Below are 16,539 nucleotides of genomic sequence, written 5' to 3'. Positions count from 1 at the left end.
CACAATTTAACTCTGACATCACATGTCTAACCATAGTCTTAGTACATAACCTATATCACGTTATTCATGAAGTTTGAAAGAGAATTAAACAAAAAAGTGTTAGGAAAATTCCGAAATTGCAATACTCCTTGTTTATAGCGTGATCTAATTATGTTTTTAATCATTCAGAAAAAGAGTTTGGATGATGTAATACTAAATCACACATCAAAAACTTCAACTCTATATCTCTACATATACTCCTTGTTTAGAGTGTGATCTAATCATGTACTGTATAAGTTGAGTACTATATTGCAATGTTGAGTTGTCATTAGTTATGGTGCATTGGTTTTGGACAACCAATTTTATTAGGTTTTGTAATAATTTGCACCAAATTATATGAAACAATTGGACATACCCATTAAGGGATAAAATTGAGACATTTATTACAATAACTAACCACCACATAACATAACAATTCACATCTGGAATGGACATACCATAATTAACAAAGCAAACAAATCAAAGAAATAAAAATTAATTTAAGATCTGCTCTTGAAGGGAATGGCTCTGATGATTATCACATGGTACGCAGCGGCAAGTGCAGCTCCAATAAATGGACCAACCCAGAAGATCCACTACAAAGACAACGAAAAACATTTATCAGGATTTTTGTATACACTTTGTTGCACAATTAGCGAAATAAATGTTTGACATAAAGATAATCAAAATTAGATCTTACATGGTCATCCCAAGCATGGTCCTTGTTGTAGATGATCGCGGCTCCAAGACTTCTTGCAGGGTTGATTCCAGTTCCGGTGATGGGGATGGTGGCCAAATGGACCAAGAAAACTGCAAATCCGATTGGAAGAGGAGCCAAAATCTACAATGAAACATTCAAAGTTACTTAAAGTTTTGAACTTTTTATATTTTCATTCTGTATAAAGGGCAAGAGTACATAAAACATTCAAAGTTAGCTTAAAGTTTGGAACTTCTTAAATTTTTTAATTTCGCCTAAAGGCAAGATTTTACATAAAACATTCAAAGTTAGCTTAAAGTTTGGAACTTTTTATATTTTCATTTCGTCTAAAGGCAAGATTATACATAAAACATCCAAAGTTGACTTAAACTTTGGAACTTTTTATATTTTCATTTTGTCTAAAGGCAAAAGTATACATAAAACATTCAAAGTTAACTTAAAGTTCGGAACTTTTGATATTTTTATTTTGGGTAAAAGGCAAGAGTATACATACAGGGACATGGGAGTCTCTAGCACTTCTTTTGGCATCAGTGGCTGAGAAGACGGTGTAAACGAGCACAAAAGTGCCAACAATTTCGGCGCCAAGACCTGATCCCTTGGTGTAACCATGGGCTACAACATTAGCACCACCACCCACAGAGGTGAATGTGTTCTTCCCCTGGAACCCTTTGACCACACCAGCACCACAGATGGCTCCTAGGCACTGCATCACCATGTAGAAAACTGCCCTGGTCACTGATAGTTTTCTTGCCAATAGTAAACCGAATGTCACGGCTGGGTTAATGTGTCCTCCTGTTTACATTAACAAAACGAATTAAAACTACAATCAGAGGATAAAAGGGGTCTGCATAATCGACATAATTATCCAAACTTTAGTTCAAAGATGTGGAGGGTTTTCACCTAGAGTAAATTTTTAAATTTTACCATATATCAAGAGGATTTAATTAGGTGCACATTTAAGTATGTGGGTGGGTTCTATTTACCTCAAAAAGATGAAGTATGTCTCAAAGTTGCAACCTTTTGGTTAAATTCTACAGGGGTTTTGTAGAAAGAGACCAAAATAGATCTGCTAAAAATATGTTCATATAAAATGAACAAAAATTTTCAAGATCTTCAACCTTACAGTATAATAGGGGATTACCATGAACAACCCCAATTGGTCAAAATATACTAATCCTAAAGTTCTACATAAAAATTGAAATCTCACTAAAATAAGCCACCACAAACTCACTTTATAGAAGATTTCAAGTAGATAATACAATAAAGATTAGGGGTTTAGTGGCTGCAGGCCCAAATAAGTTAAGTATTACAGTACTAAATACTAAATTACACAAAAACCACCAAGCATAAAGTCGAGCAAAGCTAAAATATCACTTAAAAACACAAACTTGGTGAAAATTACAAGAAGAAAAAAAATATACCTGAGATACCAGCAGTACAGTAGACAAGAGCAAAGATCATACCACCAAAAGCCCAAGCAATTCCTTGAATACCAACTGTACCACATTTAGTTGGAGATTTGGCTACACCCATAACAGTCAACACAGAAATATAAAGAAACAAGAAAGTTGCAATAAATTCAGCAATTCCAGCTCTGTAAAAAGACCATGAAGACAACTCTCCTGGCTCAAATAAAGGTGCTGGTGGTGGTTCTTTGTAGTCTTTACTATCTGTTTGAGCAGATGTTCCAATTGGTTGCCTTTCTGAAAACTTGTTAGCTCCAAGTTTCACATCTTCTTCCTTACCCTCCATTTTTGTTGTTACTCAAACCTTTTTTTCAAGATTTATTTAGGGTATGAGTGAATGTGAGTGAGTGGTGAGTTTGTGTGGGGAGAAGATGAGGTTTGTGGGGTTTTATAGTTGAAAATCTTTCATTTTGAAGGGAGATGGTTAATGGGTGGAGTAGTAATTGTATTAGTTTACTAATTTTCTTGATTTTGTACTTAATCATTCATCATTAATCATTCATTATTATTATTATCTATTATTTATTATTTATTATTTATTATTATTATAATTATTAAATAATAATGTTATGTATGTTTGTTCTGGAAAGAGCAGAAGGATTTTGACAGATTCTGAATTGTTTGTTTTTATCCATTACAGAGTGTCATGAAATTATTGGTTGTCTTGTTTGATTAATTTGGCCAGCCATTTTTTTTTTTTTAAAAAAACAAGAATTAAAATTAAAATAGATAAAACATCTAATTAATTAACAATTGAGTTAAACATGGGTCTGATAATTTCATTCTGTCGGAGTACTAATCGAAAATAGCTTAATTACTTTAAACTAGTTCTACTTAAAAGAGAATTGTTTGTAATCAATTGGTAACAAGCTTGATCTAATTCATTAAAATAAATACAAGTACTTATCAAGTTATTATCTAAATCACATACAAATTAATTCTTAAGTTCATTAAAGTATTATGTAACTTAAACACGTTGTCTTTATCTTTAACTAAATTAACACTAAATAGATCAAGCACAAAATATTAAATCGCAATAATAGTCATGTAATAATCAAAAGTAATAAACTTGCATTAAATGATCACTTCACTTGAATGGTTTATAAAATCATTGCAAAATTACAAACCACATATAATATTTGAATGAATAACTAATACAACAATTGTTCAATTTTTTTAAAACGTCAATTTTGAAATCGAATCCTCTCATTTACCATCTACACACCCGTTAAGAAGAAATTTCTCGGATCCATCGCGTAGAGCATACCTGAAATGCTTTAGGTTAACTGCTTGACCCGTACAAAATGAAGGATAGTATAGATGGAAATAAAGATAATATTTGCATGATGGGACCATTTAACCTAACCCAAAAAAAACATTAAAAGGAAAAGAAACGAATGGCTGTGGGCAATTAGCCGGTGTAATTTCTTACCGTTACGGAAAGCGACCTCCCTACACACAAGATGATAGGCTAGCTCACAACGTCTCTTAAACAATCTTAAATTACCATTTTACCCTTCTATGGTGTCTACACTCTTCCATAACATATGACACCATTGCCTTCATTTTATGTTATTGTTTCTTCGTGCATCGTAAAATCTTAAATGAGTTTTTGTAATTTTGTTAATATGTGGCTATGTGCACATGTGGTATATATTTATCTTGACGAACCTATACCAAAGGGCCTAGCGGTATGAGAGGATCCATTCAATCAAGAGGTTGTGGGTTCAAGCTTTACTTGAGACAGTGAGATGTAAATATTCGTGGTTTCGTGTGTAGATTGTAGGTCTGCCTTTCAAAAAAAATTCTTGCCAAACCTATAGGGGTAGGATCAATAGGGAAGTAATCAATTGGGAGAAGCAATTTTTTTTTCGAATTTTTTTTCCAGACATTAAGATCACACGAAAATATGAACATTTAAAAAAAACAATTCGTGATGAATATTATTATTTATGCGGAAAAACGATCGACAAAAATAACATTCAAGATAATATTAATCGTGAAGAATGTTAATCTTTGAACTTTTTTTTCCAAGTTTTGTGAAGTACTTTTTGTCAAAATTTAGCCCGATTTAGAGTTTAGGGTTTAGGGTTTAATGTTTTGGGATTAGGGAAGGTTTAGGGTTTAGGGTTTTGGGTTTAGTCCTAAACCCAAAACACTAAACCCTAAACTTTAAACCGTTCGTGTTAAAAACTCAATCTAAATTCTAAATCTATACCCTAAATCTAAACCCTAAACCCTAAATTTCTAAACCCTGATTTCTAAACCCTCAAAATACGCTCGAAAAACACGATAAGTGTTATATATTATTTCTTCGAGCGTTTTCCTGTCAAAATAAAAACATTTATCACAAAGTGTCTTTTTTAAATGTTCATATTTTTATCCAATCTATAATGTTCGTAAATAAAGTTTCAAAAAATGAAAAAAAAAAATTACTTCACCCGCTTCACCCCAATTGATTAATTCCTCGTTGAATATAAAAAAGTAAAGCTAATAGTGTATTTTTGAAAATTGACACTTACTTTAGACAAATGTCCCTTTCTAAGATAAGAAATTCAGAGAAAAACTACAAGATAAATAGTATCGTAGCAAAATCATCTGTTTAATTTCTAGTTGATTCAAAACTTTTAAACTCACTAGATTGACTGGTTACAAACTCATTTGTAAACCAAGTATTATAAATTATGTGGTAGTGATCTATCTCTTTTAGCGAGAGGTCAGAATTTCGACTCTCGAGGGGTGCAGCAATACACACAAAGGTCGCACATCGCGTTGCGGGGGCATTGGGGGAAGGAGGTTTTATCGCCCATGCCCTCCGATTGGGCCGGGTTTTCTTCTGGGCAGTAGTTGGAGGTGGGTTATGCAACTCCGGGAGATAAATGTGTGGGTGGTTTAGTCCTCTGTGTGATCTCGAGCTGCGATTAAAAAAAAAAAACTCATTTAAGCGGGGGGAAGCAAAATTTTTTATTTTTTTTCGTTTTTTGAAAAAACTTTGTTCGCGAACATTATAGATTGGATGAAAATATGAACATTTAATAATGACACTTTGTGATAAATATTTTTATTTTGGCGGGAAAACGCTCGAAGAACTAATATATAACAATTATCGTGTTTTTCGAGCGTATGTTGAGGTTTTAGATATTAGGGTTTAGATATTAGGGTTTATAGGGTTTAGATATTAGAGTTTAGAAATTTAGGGTTTAGGGTTTAGATTTAGGGTTTAGATTTAAGATTTAGATTGAGTTTTTAACACGAACGGTTTAGAGTTTAGGGTTTAGGGTTAAGGGTTTGGGGTTTTGGGTTTATGGAATAAGCCCAAAACACCAAACCCTAAACCGTAAACCGTAAACCGTAAACTCTAAATCGGGCTAAATTTTACTTCACAAAACATGAAGAAAAAAAACGTTAACATTCTTCACGAACAATATTATCTTGAATGTTATTTTTGTCGATCGTTTTCCCGCCTAAATAATAATATTCATCACGAAGTGTCTTTTCTAAATGTTCATATTTGTGTGTGATCTTGATGCCTGAAAAAAATTCAAAAAAAGAAAAGAAAATTTGTTTCCCCCCACTTCCTCCCGATTGGTTACTTCCCCATTGATCTGCCCTTATATATATATATATATATATATATTGTTGAGTCTCTAAAATAATTAATGATTTAATTATGACAAAAACTGTAATTTATTTGCACTAAAATGTTATGTGCAGCCAGCACAAGTTTGTTTATGTATAGACAGCAGATATTGCTGTGTCGAGTGTAGTTTGCTGCTCAGTCTACCAGCACAAGGTAGACAGTGTTCTTCAATTAGCACATGATGTGTACTCAGCAGTTCAAGAATATCAAGTGTCTCAGCAATGAAGAACCAGCACAGCTGGAATGCAGCTTACTACACAAGACAGCTATGCTCCATTATAAGCATAGTAGTTTCCCGAGTGGTCTACATCAATTGTACTATTCAACAGAAGTCAAAGACAAAGTTGAACAGAAAAGGACACGCGTCGGCGGCTGACAAGTGACCTTACAAGACCACGTGAGAATGCAGAAGTTTAACGCATGTGCAGATGTGACGACCCGGAAATTTCCGACCAAATTTAAACTTAATCTTTATATGATTTAATGTTTCCGACACGATAAGCAAAGTCTGTAATGTTGATGTTTCAAAAACTTTGAATTGTGTTCATGTAATCAATTACCCTTCGACTATTCCCGACGATTCACGAACAACTATATAAATAGATGCATATAGATATTATTGAAATAATATATGATTAAACTGTTAGAATTAAATATGTAAAATAATATGCGAAGTAATGGAAACTATATTTATAAATATATAGATATATATAAATATATAAATATGTATATAAATATTACTTGTAAATATATAAAGTTATATTAAATCTATTTGTTTAAAAATATATAATATATTCGTTTTAGTAATTAAACTTGCTATTTTAAAACTGTTTATATATAGAATGTGAATATATTAAAAATAGATGATTTCGAGCTTAATTAGTAAACGTCAGTAACACTCGGTTGACGTTTTGTTAGTTTTAATATAGATATAGTACATGTTCATGAAGGATTGAAATAAAAGTTGAACTGTAAATTGAATGCGAAGATCTTAGATTTGTTAAATATATTTTTACCTTTTTAAGTTTGAATATTAGTACTCCGTACATATAAATTGGAACAGAAAATAAATAATTATCGAACCTTTTTGATCAGGTTTCAAACAGTTAATGAGTGAAATAATTAAATACATTTAATCTAAAAATTTGGGATTTTTAGGAACACTTTTATACGTTAACTGTTTAGCATTGGACACGAAATCATATCCGTGAATAAGTGTAGGCAGAGAAATAGTCTAATTACTCCCGTGACTTATTAACTAATTAGGGTCACTGTTTGCTTTTCTTCATGATCTAATTATATATATGTATTTTGACATACATAAGACATATATCATATATATCATATACTTTTAAAGCTCGATCACCACCGGTACCATCAACCATAACCGCAACCACAATCACCTCCTTCCACCATCGGTACCATCATGAACCACCATCACCAAGAATTACCTCTAAACCGAACATCCTATACCACCTTATAATCACCATTTTTATTTTTTTTTGTGTTTCTTGTCAAAGACAACCCATCACTATCTGTCACCCTACACCGGACCACCGTCACCCTGCAAGCATCATCACCACTTCTAAATCGTGAAATTCACCAGAATAAATCAATCTACAAACTGCCATGTCCGTCGCTGCTACTGCTGTAAGTACAACAGCTCTACTATCGCGCTTATTTTCTGTTTCATTCACCCAAACCGCCAACTGATAACAGCTTTTACTTACTACCTGCTCGAAACCCGTTCAAGAATACCACCACTTTCATCTAACCACCAACCCATCAATTTTTCCAAAATCATCACAAACCAAAACCTTTATGACGTTTCAATTCCTGTTTTGATTAAACCAAACCACCACAATCAAACTTCTACTGCGATTATTTGTTTTTGGTTACAAACCACCAAACACCATCCCTGCCCCTTAATACTATGCTTCGTACAACCCAAAACAAAACCCACATGAGCATTGTTATTGTTCGATTCAAAAATCATAGCTACCATCATCGTGAATTACTGATGTTCCAAGACCCACTTCACCACCATCGAAAAACTACCATCAATCCATCATCAACAACGTGTCACCGAAAACCTAATCATCTTTCTTTCTTATTATTCGGTCACTCGAAAACCACCCTTCCGTTCCTTCTGTTATAGTTGTATTTTGTTGTTATTTCTATTCAAGCCCAAGGAGAATCGAATATACCGGGTGCACGTTAAATACAACTACTGCTCCTGCTATTTTTTTTTTTACAACAAAATATGATTGATGATGAGGAATATGATTATGATTGAACCAAGAACCATCGGCTATCTTCCAAATCATTGCTGTTATTTTTTTTCTCTAGATGGCCGACAGGCTACCAACAGATAAACCCCACTCGTTATTAAAGATAAAGAAACCGAAATATTACAAAGTTCTTGATTGGGCCACTCTATTTCTATTTTTCTATTTGGGCTACTATTGGACCATGGTTAAAACCCAATTTGCTCGACACAATACTGCTGCACTGCAGCTACTTCGTTTAATTTTTTTTTTACGATGCATGATAGATGATGATGAGTACTTAAATAACATGATATTGAGATGAAGAAATAAGATAATGAAAAAGATGATTGTTAAGTAACGATGATGATCGTGACGTTGGGTTATGATGATAAGGTGATAACATGGTGATGTTAAGATGATGATGGATATGATGACATGATAATAATGTTATGATTTTATGTTAAATGATGATGATCATGGTTCGGTTAGGATGTAATGATAATGAAGGATAGATGATGATGATGATAGTTTAAGTATGTTGATGAAGTTGTGATAGATGGTAAAACAGTTCTTACAGGTTAAAAGAATTAAAGGTGAAATTAATTTAGAAACAGTCAATCAGTTAGATGGTTTGGTGGGTGGTTGTTAGACGAGAGGTTACTGGTTCGAATCTGGGCCGTGTCATTTTTTTTGAAGCTGCAACCATTTACTTGTTATTACTCTTAAGGTAGTATTATTGGTATTATAATTATCTTTAGCATTTTTATCATTATTATTATTATTGTTATTATTATTAGTAGTATTATTAAATAATAATTAACATTATTATTATTTTCATTTACATGGTTTTTATATAATTTTATTAACATTATTTTTATTATAATTATTATTATCATTAATAATATTATTATTATTATTATTATTCTAGTATTATTATTACTACAAATAAAATGGCTATTATTATTATCAAAATTATTATTATCATTAGCAATTATTATTTTATCATTACTTTCATTATTATTATTATTATTAAAGTTATTATGATTAAAGTTATTATGATCAATATTGTTAGTAATGCAGTTATTATTATTATTATCATTATAAGTGTTATTATTAATCTTATCATTATTATTAATAATATGAATATTAGTAATGTTATTATTAAACTTATTATCATGATTGTCATTTTTACTAAAATTTATTATACTGTTATCCCTAAAACTAGTAACGTTGTTACAAATAGATATTTTTATATAAAAATGCATTACACCATATTTTATTATTAAAAAGATATTAATTAAACTATATGTAAAAGATATCAATTAATATATAAATATATATTAAACGTTAATATACAGTTTGATCATTTATGATAAATATTAGTTATACAAAATATATGAACTAAATATATTAAATTCATCAAAATAATATATAGTATAACGAGTATATTATTAACAACAATATATATATATATATATATATATATATATATATATATATATATATATATACATAGATAATATCTCGATTATGATCATGTGTATTAATAAATATACAAATTATATAGGTTCGTGAATCTGAGGCCAACCCTGCATTGTTCAATATAGTCATATGTATTTTTACTACAAAATACATTAGGTGAGTTCATTTGATTCCCTTTTACTCTTTACATTTCTGGGACTGAGAATACATGCGCTACTTTTACAACTGCTTTATTAAATGCTTTTGAAATACATTTTTGAACTGCGAATACATGAAATACTTTTATAAATGTTTGACGAGATAGACACAAGCAAAACATTCATCGAATGAATTATGTGGACGTGATAATTGCCACCATTGAATTATGTGGACGTGATAATTGCCACAATTGATATGAATATTTTTCCCCTGATTATTATTGCTTGGTAACCTAAGAATTAGGGAACATCACTAATTTTGAGAATTAGTGCACGCCTAATTAACGCGAATCCTAAAGGTAGCTACCGGGTTTAACACCCCCACCCAGAATATTCACTAGACGGAAGGGCTAGTGGGCGTGGTGTTTAGTACTTCTAAGTTTATATGATTATTATACAGACGAGATGTTCTGTTTTGGGGATATTATTATGCGCATTATATGTTAAGGTCGGTTACCAAGCCAAGCTATGAAAGTAATGAAAAGTGAATGTCATGTATCGAGAGAATGATTTTATACACAGGTTATGTGTATGTTATTTTTGTGCACGAGATATGTGTACGGTTACTAAGATTTATGAAAAAGGATTTTGTACACGAAAAAGGTGTACTGTATTTAAAAGATATCGCATGTACATTACAGGTGGGTATAGGATTCGGGCCCATTTGTATCATGCAGCATTTAAATCTTGTGGTCTATCAAAATGATGAATTTTATTATTTTATGATAAACCTATGAACTCACTAACTTTTTGGTTGACACTTGAAAGCATGTTTATTCTCAGGAATGAAAGAAATCTTCTGCTGTGCATTTGCTCATTTTAAAGACATTATTTGGTCGATCATCGCAATGGGACCAGATGTTGGTGACTTAGTCCAGATGGATTATGACGGGGTATGACAGCAGACATGGGTTATACTTTGTCAACACCTAGGGAACACAACATTCTATTTGTTTAATTAAATAGTGGTGCCAAACCGAATTGGGGTGTTCCTGCAAATAGCTACCAAAGAGGAAAGAGGAGAGCATGCTCTCTGATGCAGTTCTCCCCACAAGTACAGACATCCTATGTACCAGTGGACAATAGAACCATTACACGGTTAATAGGACTACTATAAATTGTTGTATCCACTATTGTAACAACTAGTGGTGTGGGTTTATTTATTTAGAGTCAAAAACGCGTAATAGCTTTTAGTTTACCTCTTAGCTATATTCTAGGTAATCTGTATCAACCAACTATCATTCCGCCAAGGATAGTTGTGATTCTTTGTGATTCAATCAATAAAGAATAACCGTTGAAAATTACCTGTGACTCTATTTAATTTACATGTTTGAATACTAATCGTGTTTAACTGTTAAGTTAATTAAAATAAATTGTATTCACCCCCCCTCTACAATACTCCTGTTGTTATCAAGGGACCAACATATATATATATATATATATATATATATATATATATATATATATATATATATATATATATATATATATATATATATATATATATATATATATAACTTCTCTCTGAGTTTAATATAATTTCACGCTAGAAAAGCAATAGCGAACATTAATAATTACTTCATTTAGTATTGACGTAGATTGATAATAATAATAATAATAATAATAATAATAATAATAATAATAATAATAATAATAATAATAATAATAAATTCGACCGCGCGTTGGTGCGGTTGTATTCAACGCGCGGTCGAATGTGGATACACGTTGTTTGATACCTAATATATCTAGTTGGTTGGGTTTTTTGTTGGACGTGTATGTATATGTATGAAATATAGCCCGAAATATTTAGTGTTTTTTTAAAGATGTCCGTTTCGCGTATAGTTAGTCGTGTTGTGTTCTTAAAATTATTTCGAGTTGAACGGTGGCCTCGAAAAAATTTAACTCGCACCGAGCGAGACTATAGGGCCCGTTATTTAGTGTTTTTAACGATGTCCGTTTCGCGTATAGTTAGTCCCGTTGGGTCCGTCTGATTTTTTCGAGTTGAACGGTGGTTTCGAAAAAATTTAACTCGGACCGAGCGAGAAGATAGGGCCCGTTAAAAATTTGGGTGGAATTATTTTCTTTTAATTTAATAGAATTATATATTTACGCTTTCTACCCCTGAAAAAGTGAAAACTTGAGGGGACGTTGTGTAAATTAAGCCAAAATTGAAGGACCGTTTGTAGTGTGAACGCAAACTCAAAACGGCAAGCCGATATAACTGAAACGACGATTTCGACCATGCCTTTTAGTATATATTTACGCTTTCTACCCCTAAAAAAGTAAAAACTTGAGGGGGCGTTGTGTAAATTAAGCCAAAATTGAGGGACCGTTTGTAGTGTGAACGCAAACTCAAAATGGCAAGCCGATATAACTGAAACGATGATTTCGACCATGCCTTTTAGTATTTAGGTATAATAATTTAGTATATATTTACGCTTTCTATCCCTGATAAAGTGAAAACTTGAGGGGGCGTTGTGTAAATTAAGCCAAAATTGAGGGACCGTTTGTAGTGTGAACGCAAACTCAAAATGGCAAGCCGATGTAACTGAAACGACGATTTCGACCATGCCTTTTAGTATTTAGGTATGATAATGATAATAATAATAATATAATAATAATAATAATAATAATAATAATATAGTTGATATTAACATAAGCTATAATTAATAATAATAATAATAATAATAATAATAATAATAATAATAATATAATAAAAATTAGCATTAGTTCATGTCAAATATGTCATTAACTCACTAAATAGGGAGACGTAATAAGTAGCAGCACCACAATTCATTGTTCATAACAAAGCCAAATGTCATCACCGTCTTTATTGTTTTAAACTATATAGCAATTCGTTTGACTAATCTATATAAAAATATAAATAAATAAAACGTTACTCTTAGTTAATACTACGTTTTTTTTTAACGGTCAAAGAATGATTATATTAAAATTAAAAACGATCCCTAGCAAGGCGCTAAGGGATAATAACAAAAGCATAGAAAGCCATGAGTTCCGGTTTGAAACTAAATGACCTCTAATTGGAAGTTACTATAAAATAATCGCGAAACTCCTATCAAACCGGCTTAAGAAGGTGATTCAAAATCTTGTGGGATATGAGCAAAGCGCGTTTATTAAAGGTAGAAATATTATGGACGGGGCGCTCATTGCAAACGAAACCCTTGACTACTTGAAGAGTAAACATCTCAAAAGTCTCATTTTTAAAGTAGATTTCGAGAAAGCCTTTGATTGCTTAAATTGGGATTTTCTGATGGAGATAATGGGGTTCGGTGATAAGTGGAGGAAATGGATTCACTCATGTTTAAAGTCGGCTTCGATCTCGGTACTTGTTAACGGGTCTCCCACTTCGGAATTCAATATTGAACGGGGTGTGAGACAAGGAGATCCGCTTTCACCCTTTCTTTTCATCCTCGCGGCGGAAGGGCTTAATGTGCTAACTAAGATGGCCGTTAGAAACAATTTGTTCATTGGAGTGGAGGTCGGGAATAATAAGATCCCAATATCCCATCTTCAATATGCGGACGATACCATTTTTTTCGGGGAATGGGGTGAGGGTAATCTTAGGAACCTAATGAAGATTTTAAAATGCTTCGAGCTCACCTCCGGTCTTAAAGTAAATTACCATAAGAGCATTTTATACGGTGTTGGTGTTGACAAGGGCATTACGGAGAATATGGCAAAATCATTTAAGTGTAACGTCGGTTCCTTCCCATTCACTTATCTTGGGATCCCGGTGGGTGGAAAGATGAATAAATTGGAAAGTTGGGCTTCGGTGATAAGTAAATTTGAAAAACGATTATCGGATTGGAAAGCACGGTCGATGTCGTACGGTGGACGGTTGACCCTCGTGAAGTCGGTGTTGAATAGTCTCCCGTTGTACTTTTTCTCCCTTTTCTGCGCCCTCCATGTGTGATCAAAAAACTCGAGAGTGTAAGACGCTCCTTTTTTTGGGGTGGGACGGGAAACAAATCTAATATTTTCGTGGGTAAAATGGGAAGAATTTATACTTCCTTATGGGTTGGGCGGGTTAAATTTGGGGTCACTTAAAAATAAAAATTTGGCCTTAATTGGTAAGTGGTGGTGGAGGTTTAAAACCGAAGCCGACTCCTTATGGGTTAAGGTCATCTCGAGCATCTATGGTTCCACGGGTGGTCTTGTTGAGGGATATCATGTTAATCTCTGCTCATATAAATCGACTTGGTCTAATATTATTGCTACAGGTAACTTGATCGATTCTTTTGGTGTGGCTTTCAAAAACTCTTTTGTTAGGAAAGTTGGGGATGGTGCATCCATTTCTTTCTGGTCAGACATATGGCTTGGAAGCGAAGCACTGAAGAATAAATTCCAAAGGCTAGCAAGGTTAGATTCAAACATGGAGGCAAGTGTCAAAGAGAGACTGAGTTAGGATGGGGTAAACGTTACAACAAATTGGAGCTGGGCCTGTGGCCCAACAGGACGTGCACGTGGTGAACTGGATAATTTGGGCGAGCTGCTGAAAACAGTTACAACGGACCCGGGCTGTGCAGATGGGTGGGTTTGGGGTGCGAACAATGGGAGACAGTTTACAACGAAAAAATTAACAACCTTGATCGACTCTAAAACGATTTGTGCGGGTGCAAACGCAAGTGAATCCTTACGAAATAATTTGGTTCCAAAGAAAATAGAGGTTTTTATTTGGAGGGCGAGGAAGAAACGACTACCGGTACGTACGGAACTTGACAAAAGAGGGGTTGATCTACACTCCGTGTGTTGCTCGTTATGTGACGACGCTATTGAGACGGTGGACCACTCCCTCATGTCATGCAAAAAAGCTTTTGATGTGTGGACTAAAGTTTTCGAGTGGTGGGGTTTGGGAAATATCTCAAACTTAACTATCGAGGATCTTTTTTTGGGTAATCTAAACCAAGGTGCGAGTTCGGGCGGGGAGATATGGCAAGCAGTCGTTTGGTCGAGTTGTTACCTCATTTGGTGGAATAGAAACCAAATGGTATTCAAGAACAAGTGTTGGAACACTCCCGCTGCGTTAAGTGAAATTCAAGTCAAATGCTTCGAATGGATCGCGAAGAGGCATACAAGGAAAACGATCGATTGGCATAATTGGTTTCATAACCCGTCGGTTTTTCTTACTTAGTTCGTGAGTTAGTTTTGATGCTACCTTAGCAATTCAATGTGTTGAGTTTATATAGATGTCGAGACAGTTTGTACTCATGTAACATTTGCACTTTGAGTTGTTATGTTAATAAAATTGTTGCTTTTCAAAAAAAAAAAAAAAACTAAATGACCTCTATGTTTAATTCAACGAAAAGTAATTAATCTAATGAAATCAAATAATCTACTTTTGTTACAAAAAGAATCTAAGAAAACAACACCGTTCCTGAACTGCCATAAAGCCCATAAAGACGTCACCATAACCGCAATGATCCGATCTTTTGACAAGGGGCGTAAACGAATACCTTCTAACCACGCCAAAAAGGAATCCCAAGATAACAATTGAGGCATATCACAATCAAGCCAGATACGAATTTTATGCCATAAATCACGAGCCACATCACACTCTAAAACAAATGATCTCTAGTCTCAACCTCATTATTACAAGACGGACAAACAATAGAAGAAACATCAATCCCCTTCTCGGATACGTTCCAACGAACAGAAAGATAATCTAAACGAAAACGCCATAAGAAAATATTAACTTTTCTAGCCATAACCACGTACCAAAGAGTATTAACTTGCGAGGTCGGAAGTAGCATGCGATCAATAAGCTCTCTAGCCTTTTTAACTGTATAACAACCATCTTTATTCAAAGAGCATGTCAAAGAATCCAGGCGATCGCACAAAACAGGTTTACCAATAATCCCGAAAAGACTATTAATAAGATCCCCATTTCTTCCACCTAAATAATCTCTAACCTACGAGAAAAGTCAATTACCATCGACCCATTTATCCGAGATGTACGCATTCGGGGTTGAATCCAAGTGAAGTATTCTGTTAAAACGGTGCGAAAGAGGTTCGTTTCTGATGTGCGAGAAGTGTTGTATAAATTGTCTAATAAAATAATATGGAAAAATACCGATTAAAGATTTCTACACACTAACGGGCAGTGTACCCGATCGTGTAGTAGTATAGTAACTGGTTTAGTTCCGTGTATCGTTCCAAGGACAGTTGTATTAGCCAAACTAGAATTAGAAACTATATTATGATTAACTAAGTAAATGAAACTTAAAGGTACAAGTTTTATGTTTTGGTGGCCATTTAACGATTTAGCCAAATCAGAGAAGGTTAAATGTAAGAACAATATTTTTGGTCTTTTAAATTTATAAGATGAAAATAAATGCAAAGAAAGCAAGTAAGATAGTTTTGATTTAAATCAAAGAGATGAAATGTTCATCTAGATATTTTACCCTCGGTATTGGATGTAAGTTTTGATATTAAGGCCTGATTGAATAATTATGTGTGTAAGTTATCTAATAGGTTCACTAAGAGTTCTCTTGAATAAACACGCAAACACAATCACAAGATCAAGGGTTCCCTTTTCACTATGGTTCTTGTATTTGTAATCAAATAACTATTATAAGCATGCTAATCACCTAAATCGACCCGCCAAGAGTTCTCTTTAGCGAGTACTAAAACTAGAATTACTAAGTGAGGGTTCCCTATTACTTAGACCTTTTCGTTTGTGGCTAGTTGATTAGCTAGATCAAAGACTTGAATAACAATTGTCTTTGCG

The 16,539-nt window shown here is 33.3% G+C and overlaps 2 protein-coding genes across 2 annotated transcripts; one reads left to right on the top strand and one right to left on the bottom strand.

The window, feature by feature from the left end:
* Positions 1 to 397: 397 nt before the first annotated feature.
* LOC139886491 (aquaporin PIP1-2-like) lies at positions 398 to 2,570 on the bottom strand. Its single transcript, XM_071870322.1, has 4 exons — positions 2,158 to 2,570; positions 1,230 to 1,528; positions 719 to 859; positions 398 to 614 (listed from the first exon to the last, which is right to left on the bottom strand). Exons 1-4 carry the CDS (start codon positions 2,486 to 2,488, stop codon positions 519 to 521), a joined length of 867 nt encoding a protein of 288 aa, XP_071726423.1. The 5' UTR covers positions 2,489 to 2,570; the 3' UTR covers positions 398 to 518.
* A 10,372-nt stretch (positions 2,571 to 12,942) lies between these two features.
* Positions 12,943 to 14,943, top strand: LOC139887536 (uncharacterized). The gene is made up of 3 exons (XM_071870650.1): positions 12,943 to 13,678; positions 14,033 to 14,212; positions 14,267 to 14,943. Exons 1-3 carry the CDS (start codon positions 12,943 to 12,945, stop codon positions 14,941 to 14,943), a joined length of 1,593 nt encoding a protein of 530 aa, XP_071726751.1.
* The last annotated feature ends 1,596 nt before the right edge of the window (positions 14,944 to 16,539 follow it).

The sequence above is a fragment of the Rutidosis leptorrhynchoides genome, chromosome 1 (genome assembly GCF_046630445.1).
Source record: "Rutidosis leptorrhynchoides isolate AG116_Rl617_1_P2 chromosome 1, CSIRO_AGI_Rlap_v1, whole genome shotgun sequence".
NCBI classification, from domain to species: Eukaryota; Viridiplantae; Streptophyta; class Magnoliopsida; order Asterales; family Asteraceae; genus Rutidosis; species Rutidosis leptorrhynchoides.
This window is presented reverse-complemented; position numbering and strand designations above follow the sequence as displayed.